Source organism: Benincasa hispida, chromosome 5, assembly GCF_009727055.1.
Source record: "Benincasa hispida cultivar B227 chromosome 5, ASM972705v1, whole genome shotgun sequence".
In the NCBI taxonomy this organism is placed as follows: Eukaryota; Viridiplantae; Streptophyta; class Magnoliopsida; order Cucurbitales; family Cucurbitaceae; genus Benincasa; species Benincasa hispida.
In genome coordinates, this window is record NC_052353.1 from 61260142 (window position 1) to 61279748 (window position 19607).

The following is a 19607-nucleotide window of genomic DNA, read 5'->3' on the forward strand; positions in this document are numbered from 1 at the left end:
TTTATGGTGATCCTTTACGCAAGTTGATCAGAATGAATAGTCCTCATATGAACTTGCAATCAAGTATTTCGGTAATCGAGTGACAAAGGATACCTTGCATATCAGTCTACTAGATGAAAAATACAAGGAATTGGAGTTTGAAGATGACAAGGATGTTGTAAAGATCACATTAGTGTACTACACGAAGGTTGCAATGATGGGAAAGAACAAGCAGAAAAGTGCAGTGGACCTTAAACGTTTTAAGGACGTTCAAAACATAGAGTATTACAACAGTCTAGACTGTGGTACCATTATTTGGGAGAGGACACTCGATGCCCTATAGACTACATTGAATTATAAGAGTAATTTATACAAGACGAAGGTGAAAGAAAATAAAAATTATGTCGTGAAGTACTCTTTCCGTGGATTTCCACAAGCGTTTCAGGTAAATTTGCTTAACATAATAATCATGTTGTTTGATTTAACATTACTACTATTTTTAATATATGTTAAATTTTATTTAGGTATGGACATACGAGATCCTAGCAACATCGGTAGCTAGGAACATTGCAGAGCGAAGGAGCAAGATGGCTTTGCCTTGTATATTATGATGGTCATGCTCCCACTCAGTGTCTTTCAAAGTATTCGAGAGAGACATATTCGAGTCTAACAATGTAAATTTACTATATGCATAATATGTTTATTTGGTTGTTAAATTGACACTAACCATTTTACTGGGATGTTAATGTAGACCAAGGTTAAAGAGGGTCTTGTCATGACCGATGTTGAGAGGGAGTTTCGAGATTCCCCAGTGGACAGACGACCTATATTCGATCTAGGTGTCAATGATGATAGTGCTAAAAGTGGCAGTAGGTCGAGTAGTGTAGGTAGTTCTGAAAGCGACAGTGATGATCATCATGAAGGTAACAATGATGAACACGAGCATTCTGAGCATGAGGATGCTGAATGTGGAAGGGGTGGAGGGAGGGGGTGAACACGAGCATTATGAGCACGAGGATGCTGAATGTGGAAGGGTGAAGGGAGGGACATACACATATATCATTGTTGCAGTATATGTGCAAGGTTTGCATTTACTATCATTTTATGTTTTTACATGTTTAGTTTTTATGTGTTCATGCATCATCATTTTAGTTTACTAGTTGAAGGGTTCCATGGTGATTGAGGGAACAAAAAGGTCACCTATCCCACATACAGGTGACGATGCCACGATGTCGCTCATCCCATCTCAGGATCTCGATACCACTGATGCGACTGCATCTCATACTCTCATCCCCCCTGTAGAGCCTCAAAATATCACCACTACACCTACTCTCATCCCCCTCTAGAGCCCGATACCACAACATCATCCACTGATGTCTAACCTATAGAAGCCGACGTCCCACATACACAGTTTGACGTGCCTACCTCACCCACTNAACGATTCTATTTATTCATACCCGCGGACCATTGACAGCTCACTATCGAGGTTGGATGGTCATATATCGGGTTTAGATAGTCGTGTATCCAATATGGAGCAAAACATAACAGACATAAAAGGACAATTATCGGCCATCCTGTCACTGTTGCAGTATATGTGCAAGGTTTGCATTTACTATCATTTGATGTCTTTACATGTTTAGTTCTTACATGTTCGTGAACTAATATTTTAGTTTACTAGTTGAAGGTGAGGAGACGACAAGGTCACCTATAGAAGCCGACGTCCCACATACACAGTTTGACGTGCCTACCTCACCCACTAACATCCCACATCCAGAGGCCGACACGTCTGACTTACTCACCATGCCACATACAGAGGCTAACATGTCTGACATCCCAGAAGTCGACAATTCTAATATTGTTACGACCACGCAAGGAGTTACATTGTGAGTAATTTATTGATCAGCAATCTTTGTTTATATTTCATGATTTGAAATTATATTTTTTTATATCTCTTGATGAGTACTTTTTTGTTATCTGTTTATGTAGAAATCTCGAAGAACTACTCATAAGAGGAAATGTGTTGATAAATATACACCTCCAGCTCAAGTAAAGAAGAAAAGTGTGGATTCTAGGGTACACCTTCCATTTGAAAAGGTTAAGTATCCTCTCTCGGGTGTGCCTCGTCACTATTCAGAGTGATTATCAGGTACAATGTAGCACATGACGTTCCACTTGATATCTTTACACAAATGATGGGTGGATCACAGATGAGAATATCGATAACAAGGTTCGAAAGAATTCTTTTAAGCCAATATCGAAGCAATTTTTCAAGGAATTGATTAAACCGAGTTCATGGGTTGAATGTGATGTAAGTTTCCTAGTCTTGACTTCTTTACAATTGGATATCTTGTACTTTGACTAACGTAGTAATTTTTTGTGCAGACCATAAATACTTTATTTCATTTTATGAGACAAAAGTTTCATACCCAACCTAACATGTGCATGCATAAGTTCACCATCTTACCAATTGGAGAACAATAAACTTTGATATATTTTGTTGTGCAGAGTCATTTTACTATTATATATTTCATTACTTAACTTCTCATTTTATTTTGCAGAGTCACCTTAATGCTCGTAGTGGGATATTTAAATGAATAAAGAATAAGCCGAGACTGGAGGATGCCCTAGTATGGGAGAAGACACGTACAAGGACTACGTCACTAGTAAATTCGATGTCAAATGGGCAGATGTGGATTTCGTGTATTCGATAATGAACATCGGTGAGCATTGGATGGTCCTTGTAATGGACATTAATAGAAGCCATATATTCGTGTTCGATTCACTTCCGTCATACACACCAATAATAAATCTGGGGACTTGGCTGGAGCCATTAACTATCACAGTACCATCCCTACTTCAGTACTGTGATGTGGATCGTTCAAAGCCAGATCTATCCACATCCCATTGGAAAAGCACTCGACCTATGAACGCCAACATACTGCACAGGTCGCTTGATTGTAGCATCTTTGCAATAAAATTACTAGAACATTTGGTGACTGGTACTGATTCTTCCGTAATCACTCAGGAGAAAATGAGTGAATATGGGATGCAGTTAGCGTGTCAATTGTAGACGAATACTTTGTATTTTTTATGTGTATGAAACATGTATTTTTATTGTATTTTTTATGTATGTAAAACATGTATAAAACAATTTTATCAAAGTCCAAAATTCAAAGTTCAGTATTATACATTTTATCAAAACATGTATAATTGAACTATTGCTTTTTTCATTATATCAATGGAACTGTATATAAAACATTATATCAAAGTTCAAGATTCAAAATTCAAACATTGAGAAAGTGAGATTTTGAGAGAGAGCGAAATTGAGAGAGCAAGAGAGCGAGATTTTGAGAGAGTGTGAGATTTCACGTTCTGATTCTATTCATGACTGACATTCTAAGAGTCTATACATAAATTTGTATGGATGAATGACATTGTGAGAGATCGAGAAATACAGAGTGAGTACATTATTAGGTCTATATTTAAACAATCAACCTCGATCAACATTTGAGTCATTTCTGCCATTTTCAGTACGTCGCACAATTGTAAGCGGTTCGCTACAGTTTTAGCGGTTATGCCCATAATTCCCACACCTACCGCCTTTTATTTCTTTGTGAAATTCTCCTCTGAATGGTATTCTTCTCACTCTCCGTCGCCTGACTTGTGCCACAAACTTTGGAGGAAGGATAGTCTTTTCTATATATCCAAGAGCTCTCTTCCATTCAGATATGTGCCCGAGTAGATTTATAGGCTTCGCATACGCAGTCATTAAAGAGTCCACTGTATAAAATCGACTGCAAAGATTGTGAATGGGTATGTTTCGTTCCTTGACGGCCACAATTGCATGCGAACATGGGATACCAAGTGAGTCGAATTCTTTACACGTGCATTCTTTTGTGTGAAGATTCACAATACCGTCCAATCGATTATCTCGCACGTGGACCCAATAATAATTAGTAGGCTCAACCCGATATCATCTTCCCTTATTGGCCTCACTTGCCAATCGGGTTTCATAGTAGTTAGAGTGCAATGTCATTCGAGATGCCCAATAATTCCTCCGTTCGTAGAACCATGATTAGAACATTCCTCTAACATGTTCAATCAAGCATACTATGGGCAATAACCGATACTCTTTAGTTAATGAATTGAAATACTCTGCATTGTTGGACGTCAAGTTGTCATATCTTCGTTCTATTTGGTAAACTCGTGCCCACCTTTGAAGACTAATGTCTTCCAGATATTTTGTGACAGCTCCGTCTCGAAAACTACGGAGTTCGTCCTATTTTGTTTGGAACTCTGTCATGCGAAATGCCCTTGCTGCATCTCTAAATATCCTAACAACCGTACTGTTCTTAAAGTTTTTAATAAGATTCTGTTTTATGTGCCACATGTACAATCCATGAAATTTTATAGGAAAAAATACATGAATAGCATTGCTGATAGATACCATCTGATCGACACAAACACCAAGTTATCGGGTTCTCTGATACTGTATTTCAAATTCGACATAAACCATTTCCATGATCGATCGGTTTTATGGTCCATTATTGCATATGTTAGTGGGTATAATTGATTGTTCTCGTCCATAGAAATTGCAACCAACGTGGTCCCTTTGTACTTTCCTTTCAAGTGCAACCCATCAACAATTATCATAGGCCGACAACTTGCGAAACCTCTAATACAAGGCCCTAATGGCATAATCATATACTTGAAATGCACATCATCTTCAAGTTCGATCTCAAATAACCTAGATTCTTTATTTTTAACGTTTCCTCATAAGCATGTAGTATGGAGTATGAGTTTTCTAGAATATCTCTACTGAGATCATATGCAGCTTCCCTTGCATATGCTTTATTATAACTTATGTTCACGTCATAATCTCTTCTCATATCTTCAACGATATGACAAGGTTTATAAATACGTCCTATGCCTGTAAACTTATTTTTAATCAACTGACCAACAACCGCAGCAGTTACTTATCTATGGTCGTGATTCAAAATTCCGATGGAACATGTGTGTGAACGTGAGTACTTTGTGATCTTGAATATATCATAAAGAAACTCTAAACATAGATGTTAGCGGTGATGTTAGTAGATGGTCAATTGACATTATTTTTTTAAAATTGGTCATTTGACAATTTAGGCCCAAAAAATGAGTCATCCATACAAATTTTCCAAATAAAAACTTAGAAAGACTTGATAAATGCCGGCCAATTACAGTAGATATCCTGAATGGAACTCCAGTTGACTTGGTCTTCTGAAAATTTATTTCATACTCTTTAGATCGATTAGCTCAATTTTGAGAGGATGGTTTTACTGATTGCCTTGGAGGATATCTAAAGGATATCGGCTCTATACTGGAATTATTCAGGGCTTCTCAAATTACCATTTTTTCAGTGGATTCTGTTTTGGAAAACATCAACACCTGGACAAGCCGTTTCTTGAAATATGGGATATCAAGTACCTCAGTTTTCTTCTGATAGACCATAGAAACGTGAAAGAAGAGGTATTCTGCTTCTCGTTTAGATCCTTTCTTTTCTTCCTGAAACACAACTTCAGGAAACTATCACGTAAAAACGACTTGAATTCACCTACAGTACAACATTGGATTTGATACAATACCAGAGAGCTGTTGAACATTACACCGTAAACAACATGAGGATTTTTAAAAACGCCATATAGGCATGTCCGAACAATTTGTCTGTTTTTTTTATTCTCAATCTTTTGTCGTCTGTCTTGGGTGAACCAATGTTTATAAATAGAGCTGCATAATTCTATTTCTTGTTTCAGCAGCTTAAAAATTTGGTCATCAAGATTTTCTAAGATTAGCTGTGGAAGATTTCAACGTGTGTCACTTCACAGCACAGTTGATGAAACTGGCAACAAAGTACTGACATGGCAAGGACATGTAACTAACATTGTAAGATGTTCACGAAACTCATGTTTTTCCCCTTTTGTTTTTGTTTGTTTTGCGTTCAACAACATTTGGAGCTCGAGATGTGAACCTTTGGCATGTTGGTAAGAGAGTATATGCTAAACCAACTGATCATAGTTGAGTTATGCTCAGTGTTTTGAGAATGTAGTAGGTCTAATTATATACTGTTTGGGCACTGATGTTGGGAATCCACATCAAGTGTTTTGAATTAACAGAAGATGAAATGATCATCTAAATTCTCTACTTAACAGAAGATGAAATTAACAATGTTTCATTTGCAGTGGGTGGATTTAAAAAGATCTATGGGAAATGAAGCCGTTTGGTTGAATAATAAGGCAGTGCTGCCGATGGATAGAGACGTTGATAATTCCAGGTTACATTGACAGGGGGAAATCAGCGAAGGAAAAGTTTTCAAGGAATATCTTTTGAAAGTCAACTCAAGGGGCGCACTACAAAACGCAGTTGCTGGAGTTTAATTCCTTTTTTCTCACCATCATTGATCATCCCCATGGCCTTCCCATTCTTCTTGCATTTACTTTTACCTTAACGCAGTGAAAATGGGTATTCTTCCGTTGGTACAAGTTTTAAAATTTGACCCTTTTTTGGCTCTGCTTTCCCTATCAGACCAATTCTGGATATAGCCACGTAAGGAAAGAAAATCGATGACTGCTGTGGTGTCTATTTTATTTCTTTCCTTTACCGGTTGTGTAGGGAGCACTATTCCCCTGCCACTGCGCAACACTTGTAAATCGATGCCTAAACCTCCAGAAGAATCTCACGGTGGACTGCAACCTACCAAAGCTAGAAAACTTCTTCTTCTTGATCCTTTTTCTCTTCTCCCCATTTGCTTCTTTATTATTTACACTGAATGTAAATATCTCTTACCACAGATGATCCTTCTTCCCCAATTTCTGTGCATGTCCAAAGTATATCAGCCATGAATCTTTCCCGACCCACCAACGTTGGCTGTTTTACTGCCTCCTCCTCAGGTTCTGTTTACCAATTGATTCCCTGTGTGTTTGTGCTTTGATTGTGTTCTCTCTTTCTTATTATTTGTTTTCTTTTTTTTTTAATCACAACAACTTTTCTTGAGTTGGGTTTCTCATTTTACTCGTAATGTTGCTTTCCTGTGGAAGTCTGCGTTTTACAACCTTCGATGTTATGGATAGACCACCATTTGAGTCATTAATTCATGTCTTTTGAGTTTGGGTGGAATAGTGTTATAGCGTGCGCGCCGATTGAAAGCGATGCTAATAGATTAATTCTCCACGTTTGTGGTTTGTCTTTTCATGAAAAAGGAGCTTTATTGTCAAATTGATGCTGTGAAGAACCAAAAGGAATTCAAGTTTCCCTAACATTTGTATCATCTTCTTTCACTATATATATATACATATATATTTTATACTCTCTTAAAGAGGCTAGAAAGAGCAAACGCCTTGAACAGGCTAGGATTATACGAATCTCTGCATCAGATATCTGAATATTTATTAGTTTCTTTCTATGTTGCAGTCAGGGAGCATAGTTGAGTATGAGTTTAATGAAGATGAATTGGAATGAACTTAGTTTTATGTCAAGGACAAATTCTCAGGATTCTTTCTAAGAGTTATAGACTATTTTATCTCAACCAATAACATAACATCGAAGAGAGGATAAATTTTTTAGTCATTTGAGAATGAAATTTAACCTAAGTGAAATGTCCTAGTAAAAAATGTGCTTTTATTATCTTTTACATCAAATCCTCATAATGTTGATCTTTGTCCTATTTTCTTAGTGTCTTAAACCAGGGAAAATATTTGCGAGTAACATAACATTTGTGGCTTTTTTCTTTTTTGGGGAACATTCCTGCATACCCTTCTGATTTGTGAAAATTATTCTTCCCAACCAGCTTCTCTATTCCCTGAATTGGATGTGGACACAAAAACTAAAACTGGAGCTTTGGTATGATGTCATTTATTTTTTTTATTTTTTTCAGCTTGTTATCTTTCAAACCCAAGTTATATATTTTACTTTTACTCTTACAGCGCTTAGAAGAAACAAAAGAAAGAATCAAAAAATTGTTCGACAAGGTTGAACTTTCAGTTTCTGCATATGATACTGCATGGGTGGCAATGGTTCCTTCTCCAAACTCTCTTAACAAACCTCTTTTTCCTGAGTGCATAAACTGGGTACTAGATAATCAACACCCTGATGGCTCATGGGGCATTCTCCATGACCATCAGTTGCTGATGAAAGCCACTCTCTTATCTACATTAGCATGTGTTCTCACTCTTAAGCGATGGAATATTGGTCAAGATCACATGAGCAAGGGTATTCTTACTTTACTTTCTAGAGGTCTTCTCCATGAAATATTCGGCAATAAGCTCAAGGCATTTCCTTTGTTTTGCAGCCCTTAGTTTTATCAAATCTAATATAGCTTCAGCTACTGATGAGAAGCAACGTTCTCCTGTGGGATTTGACATAATTTTCCCTGGTATGATTGAGTATGCTAAAGATTTGAATTTGAATCTACCCTTGGCACCGATGAAAGTGGATGCTTTGGTTCAAAAAAAAGAGTTGGAGCTTAGAAGGTAATTTTAGCTCGCATGAAGAGTTGGAGCTTAGAGCAAAATGAGATTTAAAAAGTTTTGAGGTTTTTATTCCTGGAAATATGAGATTTGTTTTTCCCCATATAATTTCTTTAAAATATGGAATGGCTGATCGATGCATCCAAGTTTTCTGACATCTGATGCTCTACTTCAGTTCTTAGTATGATTGAGCAGGACTTTAAACACTCAGCAATTTATGAGTAAATACTGTAGATTTGTATTATTTAAATTAGGTCCTTTACTGAATAAGGAAAACATTTTCCTCACTGTTCCTTTTCTTCTATTTGGCCCTTGGCTCTTCTGTTCTGAAGCTGCAGAAGCAACTCTGAAGGAGGAAAAGCCTATTTAGCGTATGTTTCAGAAGGAATTGAAAATTTACAGGATTGGGAAATGGTCATGCAATATCAAAGGAAGAATGGATCACTGTTTAATTCTCCATCCACTACAGCAGTGGCTTTTATGCACAGAAATGATGATGGCTGTTTTAATTACCTTCGCTCAGTCTTACAGAAGTTTGATGATTCAGGTTCCTCTGACATTATTTTCTGCTTGTCTTTTCCTTTCTTATGGGGCATTTGGGGTAAGGAATTGGTTATTATAGTCCTAGGTTATTATAGTTGGGTTATAATAGTTTGTGTTTGGGGTGTAAATTATTTTAGTTTGAGTTATAATAGTATATGTTTGAGGTATAAACTATTTTACTTTGAGAAGAAAATAGTAAACACTATAACAAAGAATAAAAAATGATGGATGTAAAATAGTAAAAGCTGTAGCAAATAGTAAATACTATAGCAAATGAGAGTTTTGAAATAGTGTTGACTGTAGCAAGAGGTGGTTATTAGTCTTAAGATAGTCCTTGCCCCAAACACACCCTGAATGTCTAATTTATTTCTCATAATTTTTTGGTCATATATTGATGTTTCTCAGTTCCTACAATATATCCTCTGGATATATATGCTCGTTTACACATGGTTGATAGCCTGCAAAAATTCGGGATTGGTCGGCATTTCAAAGAGGAGATTAGAAGTGTATTAGATGAAACATACAGGTAGTATGATATTTTTAACCGATCACCCCATGATGGATTACATGACTAACAAACACCATACATCTCTGCTTATATACTCTGTTGTTTAATTCAAGTTCAGTTAGTCTGTGGTTGAATTCCTTTCTAAATATCAATGGTTCGTGGAATCTTTTTGCAAGAACAGATGTTGGATGCAAGGAGAGGAAAATATATTCTTAGATGCTTCAACTTGTGCAATGGCCTTCCGGTTGTTACGTGTTGAAGGATATGATGTTTCTTCAGGTGTCTTGTGATTATGGAATTTTAGAGCTGAAATGTTGGATCAAAGAAAAAGTCTAATTTGTGTAATTTGTTCTTTAGATAAACTCACTCAATTCTCAGAAGTTCTCTTTCCCAATTGCCTTGGAGGACATTTAAAAGACTTTGGTGCCTCAATGGAGTTATTTAAGGCCTCTCAGATTATCATTTATCCAGATGAATCTATTCTGGAAAATGTGAACTCTTGGACTAGTCGTTTCCTTAATCATGGATTATCTGGTGGTTTGGTTCGTTCTGATAGAACTGATAGACTCGTTAAACAAGAGGTATGTTAGTAATTAGTACTGAACTCTCAAATAAGTTCTTTTTTTCCTTCTTTTAATTTAAAATGAAGCCTGAATCCCAAAAATCTTTCCGGCTCTACCTATCTTCAGGCAGTTAATGCTCTTGAGTTCCCCTATAATGCAACTCTGGAACGCTTATTAAATAAGAGAGCACTGGAAAGTTACAGTGGAGACATTGTGAGGATTTCAAAAACAACATATGCGTATGTTGCGAATTCTTTTACTTTCTCTTCATTCTTCTTTTTGTCCTTTTGCTATGTGTGTGTGTGTTGAGGGTGGGGAGACCTTGGGGGAAGTTGAACAGACCTAATACTGGATTTAATCATATCAGCTGCTTAAATTTTGGTCATCAAGATTTCCTGGAACTTGCTGTAGAAGATTTCAATACCCTGCAATGCATACATCGTAAGGAACTGAAAGAGCTTGAAAAGTAAGTTAATTGCTTTTTGTAGATTTTGTAATCTGTGGCCTTTTCCATATAATTCCATGCGTGTGAAGATTAATTTTTCACCACTATTGTATGCTTTTACCTGTATCAAGCTTCGACCAAGGACCGTTGCTTGGCCCAAGCTCTGTGTCACAAACAAATAGTCTTTGAAGTGATAACTAGGCCATTGATGAATTTATTTGTAAATTAGAAAGATTGAGATAAGCTGGACTACTTCTCATTGAAAATAAAGAAAGATGGTGGAACCATAAACTGATGATTACATCTATCAAGTATGTAAAGATCAACATTTTGATAATACGTAAGAAATGTAATAAATCATAAAAAATTACAATTCTACCAGAGAGAAAAAAACTGTCTTGCATATCACCATTGCATAACTTTATCTTTGGCTTGGATTAAAACTTAATATTTACTCATTTGGTACTATAAAAATTCAAACTTACTCATCAGTTGTGTGGTAGGATAGTGATAAACTATGATTCCCTGAGTCATTCTCTTTATCTTTTAACCTTAAGTTACATTGCTTCAATCCAAGATAGGTCATAAGGTTAAGCAAATATTCATGTTTGCTGCTTTCTCTACTCCTTGGAAGAGGCCATGAACTACTTCTCTAAATTAAATGATATACTTTGAATGTCATTGTGACTTGTTAAGAGGACCCAAGTCTTTACATTTGTAGTGCACACGAGAATCACTAGTTGATAAGTTCATTTCCATTGTGTATGAACAGATGGGTTGTTGAAAACAAATTGGACAAGTTGAAATTTGCCAGACAGAAGCTAGCGTACTGCTATTTTTCTGCTGCAGCGACCCTTACCTCTCCAGAACTTTGTGATGCCCGCTTATCATGGGCAAAAAATGGTGTGCTCACAACCGTGGTTGATGATTTCTTTGATGTTGGAGGATCTGAAGAGGAATTGCTAAACCTTATACAATTGGTGGAAAAGTACTTCTTTCCTTCTACCATCTCTCGTTTAATGCTCTTTGGTTCAGTATCATTTTTGTGTTCATATCTGCCCTTGTAGCATTCTGTATAATCAAACTCTTCATTTCTCGATAAATAAACCACAGGTGGGATGCTAATGGGGAAACGGGTTACTGTTCCAAGGAAGTTGAGATTATATTTCTTGCACTTCACAGCACAGTTTGTGACATAGGAAGAAGAGCTTTATCATGGCAAGGACGCAGTGTTACGAGGAATGTTATCGATATTGTAAGATATTTAACCTCTTAAGCAATTATTGACCATCGTTTTACCGTTACTAGTAATATTTGGTACAGGGAGCATACAGCTTAGTTATGCCAAATTGTACTACTTCAAGAGTGAAAATAAGGGGCAAATCCGTTTATCTTGTTTACTTTTTAACTGGGTTCTTCATAAACGAGATTGGCTTATGAAATATGTGTTGGTAGGTTCTCAAGTTTGTCTCATGTACTCAACCAGAAAATATATAAACTATTATGTACTTGATATACAGTGGTTGGCTTTGCTCGAATCAATGAGGAAGGAAGCTGAATGGTTGAAAAATAAGGTAGTGCCATCAATGGACGAATACATGGAAAATGGCTATGTTTCATTTGCTTTGGGACCTATAGTCCTTCCAACGCTCTACTTTGTTGGACCTAAGCTTCCGGAGGAAGTGATTGGAAATTGTGAATATAAGAAGCTCTTTAAGCTGATGAGCACTTGCGGCCGCCTTCTGAATGATACTCGAACTTTCGATGTAAGTACTAAAACAAGTTGCATGATCTGATAGCCTTTATGCTGAGAGCCTTTTTGTTTTTCTTTTCTTTATAAATCGCTTCTGGTTTTTGTTGCAGAGAGAGTCCAGTGAAGGGAAACTGAATGCTATGTCTCTATGCATAATTAATGCGGGTGGTAAGTTGACCAAAGAGGAGGCTACTGAAGCAATGAAAGGAGATGTTGAGAGGACGAGAAGAGAACTACTGAGATTAGTTTTGCAGGAGAATACCACAATTCCAAGAGCTTGTAAAGATTTATTCAGGAAAATGAGCTGTGTGGTGCATCTATTTTACAGGAAAGATGATGGGTTTACTTCCCATGAGTTGATGAAGTCTGCAAAAGCCTTATTTGAACAACCCATGGTTCTGGATCAACTTTTGAACAAATGAAAAACTAAAGAAATAAGTTGGTAATTTGTGAACACATGCGGAGGGAGAAATCCTTTTGAAACTTTACTGATGGGAAGTGAATGTAGGCATTGCGTATTCACAAGCTCTTTCTATACTTTGTCTTCATGACACCCTTATACTCCAACTTAGATTGTTAATTAGTTTGCTCGGCTGAGCAACTTTCGTAACCGGACATCTCATGCATTAGATGTATTTACCATAATAATAATGTTTATTAATTTTTTTTTTTTAAGAAAAAAAGGGTTAACGTTGTTAAATTGACTCCTCGTGAACGCTAATGGCTATCTCAGTTTAGAACATAGAGAAAAACAAACGATTGAGGTCTCGTTCCATTGAACATAACACTAATGAGTAGAGCATAAGACAGTACGAGGGTCGAAGACTTCAAGCAAGCATCTCCTTCATTTTCACATTTCGTACATGTTCCCCAAACATCATATAATGTAATGTTGCATTAACCAGTGGATGGGGAAGTATAATTTGAAACCTTTAACTTAACTTTTAATGGAGTTCGCTAAAATATATTTGATTTGCATTAGTTGAAAGTAATCCATTAATGATAATGTAAAAAATGTCTTAATTGATTACTTTTATTATTGTTTACCTATTTTTCATAATCGTAATGAGATGTAAAATCACTTTAAACCGGTATTATGATTGTAATTGTACGAAGATTCTGAATTTATTATATTTATGGTTACTTTTACCTTTACCATTAAAATTAAGCAGTAACGATAATAATAACGATAAAGGTAAAATGTGACCCAATAAAAAACAATCCAATTATGATAGCAATTCAAGCCTTAATACGATTCACCAACAATATAATCTCATTCCAATTACACCAATTTTTATTATGATTTGGTAAACATGACCTAAATAGTAAATTTATGGACTTGAAACCCTTTATTGTAAATAGATTATTGCATGAGTCACAATAAATATTTGTAAACCCCATCGGGCAATTCAAAGTCCAATTTTAAGGACGGGATCGGCCTATATATCCGGAATTGTGTTTGATTTTTCAAAATGATCTCTTTTCATAAGACACCAATCCATGAATTCCACCTTCGACCTGTGCTGCCCCAGTACGGACCTGCACACGTGCAATGCAATCCCAGCAAAATGAGAACGATTCTAAACAAATTCATATTCATAATAGCAGGGCACTAAAAGGGTGCAACAGAGCGCCTTACCTCCAGCCTTAAAACCTTTGAGCCTAAGAGGTCATGGGCAGATTTGATGGAGGAAGCACCAAGATCTTGGAACCCTTGCTTCACTGCTTGCATGGTGTAGGGTATGAACTTTAAGACTGAACCCTTATCAGCAACTGCTCCAACAACCCCCTGAGCTATCTTAAGGGTTGCAGTATCCCCCAAGTACCTTGCATCACTGCCTTTCGTCATTGCTTCTAAAGACCCCATCCCCCGATACTTCTTCACGCGCTGACCATTCTGGTAATCACAATAACCAACTTCTTATCAGTCATTTCTGGTTTCGCTAGTGAATCTAAGTTCTTATAACTTAAAGGGCGAAAAGCTTGTCTTGTGAGCAGTTGTACTTGTAACTCGTAAGAGAAATTTAGACGACCAGAAGATAAAAGAACATGTACATGCATGGGCAAATTGAAGTAAACTTCAGAGTGAAAAGGAAGGAAAAGAAAGAAGAGAAGTGGGGTTAAGTCAATAATAAGTACTAGCATGAATCGTTCTACCTCTATGAAGTGCCTATCTAGTATTGAAGAGCAAAAAGACTAGTTTATATTTCAAACATCAATCACTTAAGTACATGGAGAGAAATCCAAAAAAGCAGACATGGTACGGGGAACTGGGAAGTTTAGTAGTAATGACTCCAGTTTTATTTATTAAGTTGTTACTTTTTAGTTTTAAGGTAACGAGCCATGACCATTCACTTGGTAAAAAGAGAACTGCCAGAAGAAATACCTTAGTTTCGTAGGCCCCAGGGGCCTCGGTGCTTCCAGCCAAGAAACTTCCCATCATTACCGTGGATGCACCAAGAACTAAAGCCTTAACAATATGCCCAGAGTTCGAAATTCCACCATCAGCGATGATAGGCACGCCACTTTGCGAAGCAACTAATGAGACCTTGTAAACCGCTGTCGCCTGAGAATAACAGAGGAAAGGCTACCTTCAGTGCCTTAAGGAAAATTATACGGAGGTATTAACTGGACAGAAGCAGAACAGGATTCACATGAAATGACGAATCACAAATTAGTATTTGGGGGGAAAAACGGAGATTGCTGGCACAGCATGAACATTGGTAACTGCGGTTTGTGCGTTTGCAAAGCAAAGATTCAGTATGAGCATCTAGATATTCATAATGAAGGTTTAGATTTAAATGTGTAGTGTTTTAAAATGCACACCCATCCAAGCTCTATTTTCTTTAGTCACGACTTAAGGATGTTATAAAGAGTAGAGAGTTAATATCGGCTACCTGTCCTCGTCCAACAGCACAAACCTCCTGCGTAGTACAGATAGATCCAGAACCCATCCCAATCCGCAAGCCGTCGACTCCAGCTTGAATCAAATTCTGGGCCTGTGCCATCGTCACCACATTGCCCCCAATCACGTCCAACTCTGGATATGTCCGCTTCACATACTTTATCATATCAATCTGATAATTGGAGTTACCCTGTGAACTATCCAACACCACTACGTTTACACCTGCCTCCACCAAAAGCTTGAGCCTCTCTTTGTCATGTTCCCTCGTTCCAATCGAAGCCCCTACCAGCCAGGAACCATCCGCCGCAACCGACCCAACACCCAGTTTTGGATAACTCTTGATTCTCTCTATTTCTGACTTCGTCACAATATCCACAACTTCCTCGTCCTTCAACAGCGGCACAAACTCCTTCTTTTCTTCCTCCAAATACGCGTCCAATTGCCCTAAATCATAGTTCCACGGAACAGAAGCCCCTGAATTAACCATATAATCATATATTTTTACTTCCTTGTTCCCCAGGGAGGTCCAGTCCGCGTACGAGACATAGCCCAGAAGCTTCGACTTGGAGGTACCTGACTCTGTAACCAAAACGAAGGGGGAAGAAGAAAAATCCTCTTCGGAGTCAATCCGATCGGATGGGGACTTGAAAACAGGATTGGACAAAATTGGAACTCGGCGGGCTTTGGCGGCCTGAACCATGGCAACTTGTTGGGAGGCAGGGGTGTTTGAGTGGATGATACCGATGCCACCAAGAGCAGCCATGGCGGAAGCCATGTAGGCTTCGGTGACGGTGTCCATGGGGGAAGAGACGCAGGGAACGGAGAGGGAGATATTGCGGGTGAGTCGAGTGGCGAGTTGGACGGAGTCGGTGGGGAAGTCGATGTAGTGAGGAAGGAAGATGACATCGTCGTATGTGTAGGAAAATCCCTGATTGAAGAGCTTTTCAGCAGCGAAGCCGTCCTCCATCGCGATTGCACTGAGTTGCAGGCGGCGGATAGAGGATGAGCGAATAGGGTTTTGGGACTAAGTTCTAACTTATGCGGCGGCCCGGTGAGTTGAGCTCGAAACAATGGGAGGAAGGAGATGAAACAAATGGAGGGAAGGCCCCTAAAGTTTTGATTCTACAATTAACGCTTTCCGGCTAACCTCCTTTACCGCTAATTAATTAATACTTTTCCTCCAAATTTCCTGAGTTACCCTTAAAATAGTAATAATAATAAATAAATAACTAAAACTATTGAAAAATTAGGGCATGTTTTTGGTTGCGAATTTAAAAACAATAACTTCTGCAAAATTAGGGCATGCTTTTTGTTCGCAATTTAAAAATAATGGATTTAATAAAAATAAAGTTATATTTTATGTTTTCATAAATTAAATTATAATTTAAATAATGGTTCAAAATGTGTTTGATAATATAATTATTACTAACTAAATATTAAGTTGACTATAAATTATTACTAGTTGATTTATAATTTGGTTTAGGTAAACATTTGTATATTTATTATTTTGTAATATCATATAATTTATAATTTATTTGATAATATATATCTCGATCTAATAAAAATAATTAAATTTATAATAAGAAATCTAGGAAACAAACCATCAAAAAAAAATTAGCAACCTATTATATAGGTCTTAAAGTTCATGAACCATATATACTATATAGAAATAAATTTAGAAATACGTAGACTAAACTTCTAATCTTATATGAAACTGTGGAGATTTGTCATTGTGTTGAGTGCAAAGAGATTTTGATTTTTTAGACTTTGTGGGATTTTATTCTTTAATTATAAGTTTTTTGCCTTATTTAATCACTGAGAAAGTTGGTGTAGACATATGACAAATTGAGAATAAAATGGGAATACTTAGCTACATTTATTGTGTTTCAAGTGAATTCTTTTTTAATTCAAGATAATTTCAAAAGAACTGACTATTTTAGTGTTGAAATTTATTATATTTATATTTGGATAGGATAGAAAATGAGAGGGCTTATCTTGTTTATTTAAAATTATGAAATAGAAGAAGAGGGAGAACAAAAAAAAAGAGAGATGGAGGAAGTTTTAGAGAACGAGATTAAGAAAGTATTGAGAGATGGAGAAATAATGGAAATAAAAAATTAAAAAAAAAAAAAAGTTAAAAGTCATATATTGAAACTAAAAATGGAGAGGAAAATATAAGATAAAGACAATGGAGTGTCGTTAAATAGTTTTCGTGCATATATTAAGAGGTTTTTTTAATGAAAGGCTAAGGGTACTTTAGAGTTTTCATCCATATATTATTGGTAAAGACTTTTTTTATAACTTTTTTTTAAGTTGAAAGGTATTAATGGAATTTTTAAAAGTTTAAAGTATATTTTTGAAAAATGTACAAAGTTTATGGGTGTTTCTATAATTTGGCTATATATTTATGTTGGATATATATAGTAAAAAAAAAAGTGAAAGTTCGGTTAAGATTTAAAACATAAAATGAGTTTAATTGTGTAGATTCGATTCATTGTTTAGAAAATTTTAAATTGAATTGAAACTTCAAATTAAACTGATGTTTCATTAACAAATTTAATATGTATGAAAGTTAAATTCGTAGCTTTTTCAATTTGAATGAGTTATGTTTGATTTTTATCAACTAACAACTCAATTAAGTTAAATTTGACAAATGTTTCAATTTTTTATTTATTTTATTTTATTTTATAATTTGGAGAGATACCAAGTTGCTAGCCTATGAAGAGTAACTTGGTTCTTCATTTGTAGCATCTCATTCCAAATTGAAGAGTTCTCTTTTTTTTTTTTTTTTTTTTGAGTTGAGTTGAGAGCAAGTATCCAAAATTTCTGTCAGATCCGAGTAGTTCAAGGTTACAGTTCTGCCAGAGTTAGTCGTTATATCCTGTTGAGACAATCGTTGTAGTCTGCTTACAGCCCATGCAGAGCAAATAATTGTCTTCAGGACAGCGTTTATCAAAAGCATGCCTCGACTATGTTTTGAGTCTCCAAAAGTTTTGAAGTTCTTTCAAGTCTTTGGTTATTCTCATATCTAAGTCTTGTTACACCATCTACCTTTTATTTGAGTTTGAATATTATACATTGAGTGTATTATTGAAGGGATCGAATCCCGCAACTGAAGCGTCTCATGTGAGAACATCTTGAGCATGCTATTGAGGAAAGGGTTAGAATAATTCTTACCTTTATAGATTTCCCAATTACCACGAACAATCCTCTCCAAGGTTCCAACGAAATGGATCTCCAAACGATCTTGATCACAAACAACTTCTTGAGCGATCTCGAACACTACCACGAGAGTTACCTCATTATTCTATGGGATTCCAATAGAGGGATAGGTGGTATCCAACTATTGGGAGAGAGAGGAGAAAAGTGTTTTGGAGAGTTGAGCAGATCTATGGCTTAGAGAAAATTTTGCACAATAACACTAAAGAGTTGTGCATTGTCAGATTTTTCTGCAATCAAAGTGTGTCTTGCCAAAGGGGAGGTCTTTATACAGAAAAGAGCCAAGCATCTTTTTCAATACATTTTTCTTTTCTATAATTAATTAAATAAAATTTATTTAATTAATTAGCCCATTTAGTTAACTAAGACTCGTTTAATCAATTAGTCCAATTAAATAACATTTATTTAATTTTTTATTAACACAATAATTAAATAGCTGCTTATATATTTATACATTAAACCCAATTTAATGTATACATTTAATTATCATATACATCTCATGTATATGTGCAAAACCTCTATTAATTCAATTGAATTAATTTAAATCTTATTCAAATATTGCTCTCCAATTTAATTATAGATTATATCCATAATTAGTTATATATTAAACTCATTAATATATAGCTTCCTCAAATTAATTTGAACAATTCAAATTATCTCTCTTAAGTATCCTCTAGTGAGCTTGTATGGGTGCGAGTGGCCAGATCGCTGATCCAAATCTACCATTTTGGGGATTCGTCTGATTTAGGAGTTGGAAACTCAGCTACACCTGTCTCTTATACACATCTAGATGTGTATAAGAGACAGCTTAAGGGCTGATTCTAAGGCTTGAACGATGTGGCACCACACACCTTCTCTTGGCCCGAGAGGTATTCACACATAGTTAGACTATGTTGTATTGTTCATTAGAGGAATCAATGGTACTTAAGGAGTGAAATGTAACTACAGGGACAAAACGGTAATTTGGCCCAGCTGTACTTACGAGCATTTGTGAAGGGTCATCATACTCATGATTGGTTATATCCGATGGACACAAAAATATATCTGTGGTAAGAAGAGTTCAGCTATTAGTCTTTAGTGGAATGCCTGATAGTTAACGTATGGTGGATCTCGTGGCTAAAGAGTTTAGTCAGCTATTCACGAACCGTTGGAGCTTCGACCCACAGGTCCATTAGGTCCCCTAGGTAGCTTGGA

General features: G+C 36.3%; 2 protein-coding genes and 1 long non-coding RNA gene across 6 annotated transcripts; 2 read left to right on the top strand and 1 right to left on the bottom strand.

Moving 5' to 3' along the window:
* Window positions 1-1720: 1720 nt before the first annotated feature.
* On the top strand, window positions 1721-2908 carry LOC120077992. The gene is made up of 3 exons (XR_005481888.1): window positions 1721-1862; window positions 1966-2287; window positions 2538-2908. It is a non-coding gene; the product is annotated as an uncharacterized LOC120077992 (long non-coding RNA).
* A 2357-nt stretch (window positions 2909-5265) lies between these two features.
* On the top strand, window positions 5266-12899 carry LOC120077990 (ent-kaur-16-ene synthase, chloroplastic). Of its 4 annotated transcripts, none has more exons than XM_039032145.1 (17): window positions 5266-5484; window positions 5769-5898; window positions 6195-6693; window positions 6804-6902; window positions 7799-7851; window positions 7935-8220; window positions 8300-8480; window positions 8816-9024; window positions 9426-9546; window positions 9710-9807; window positions 9886-10109; window positions 10218-10330; window positions 10459-10557; window positions 11309-11524; window positions 11650-11791; window positions 12057-12302; window positions 12400-12899. In XM_039032145.1, exons 3-17 carry the CDS (start codon window positions 6576-6578, stop codon window positions 12709-12711), a joined length of 2517 nt encoding a protein of 838 aa, XP_038888073.1. In that variant the 5' UTR covers window positions 5266-5484; window positions 5769-5898; window positions 6195-6575; the 3' UTR covers window positions 12712-12899. The 4 variants fall into 4 exon arrangements, with proteins under 4 accessions (XP_038888073.1, XP_038888071.1, XP_038888072.1 ...); XM_039032143.1 differs by having other exon boundaries at window positions 5268-5484; window positions 8810-9024; XM_039032144.1 differs by having other exon boundaries at window positions 5268-5484; window positions 5772-5898; window positions 8810-9024.
* Window positions 12900-13527: 628 nt separating this feature from the next.
* Window positions 13528-16323, bottom strand: LOC120078390 (inosine-5'-monophosphate dehydrogenase 2-like). The gene is made up of 4 exons (XM_039032655.1): window positions 15187-16323; window positions 14676-14855; window positions 13929-14186; window positions 13528-13828 (listed from the first exon to the last, which is right to left on the bottom strand). Exons 1-4 carry the CDS (start codon window positions 16159-16161, stop codon window positions 13757-13759), a joined length of 1485 nt encoding a protein of 494 aa, XP_038888583.1. The 5' UTR covers window positions 16162-16323; the 3' UTR covers window positions 13528-13756.
* Between the last annotated feature and the right edge of the window lie 3284 nt (window positions 16324-19607).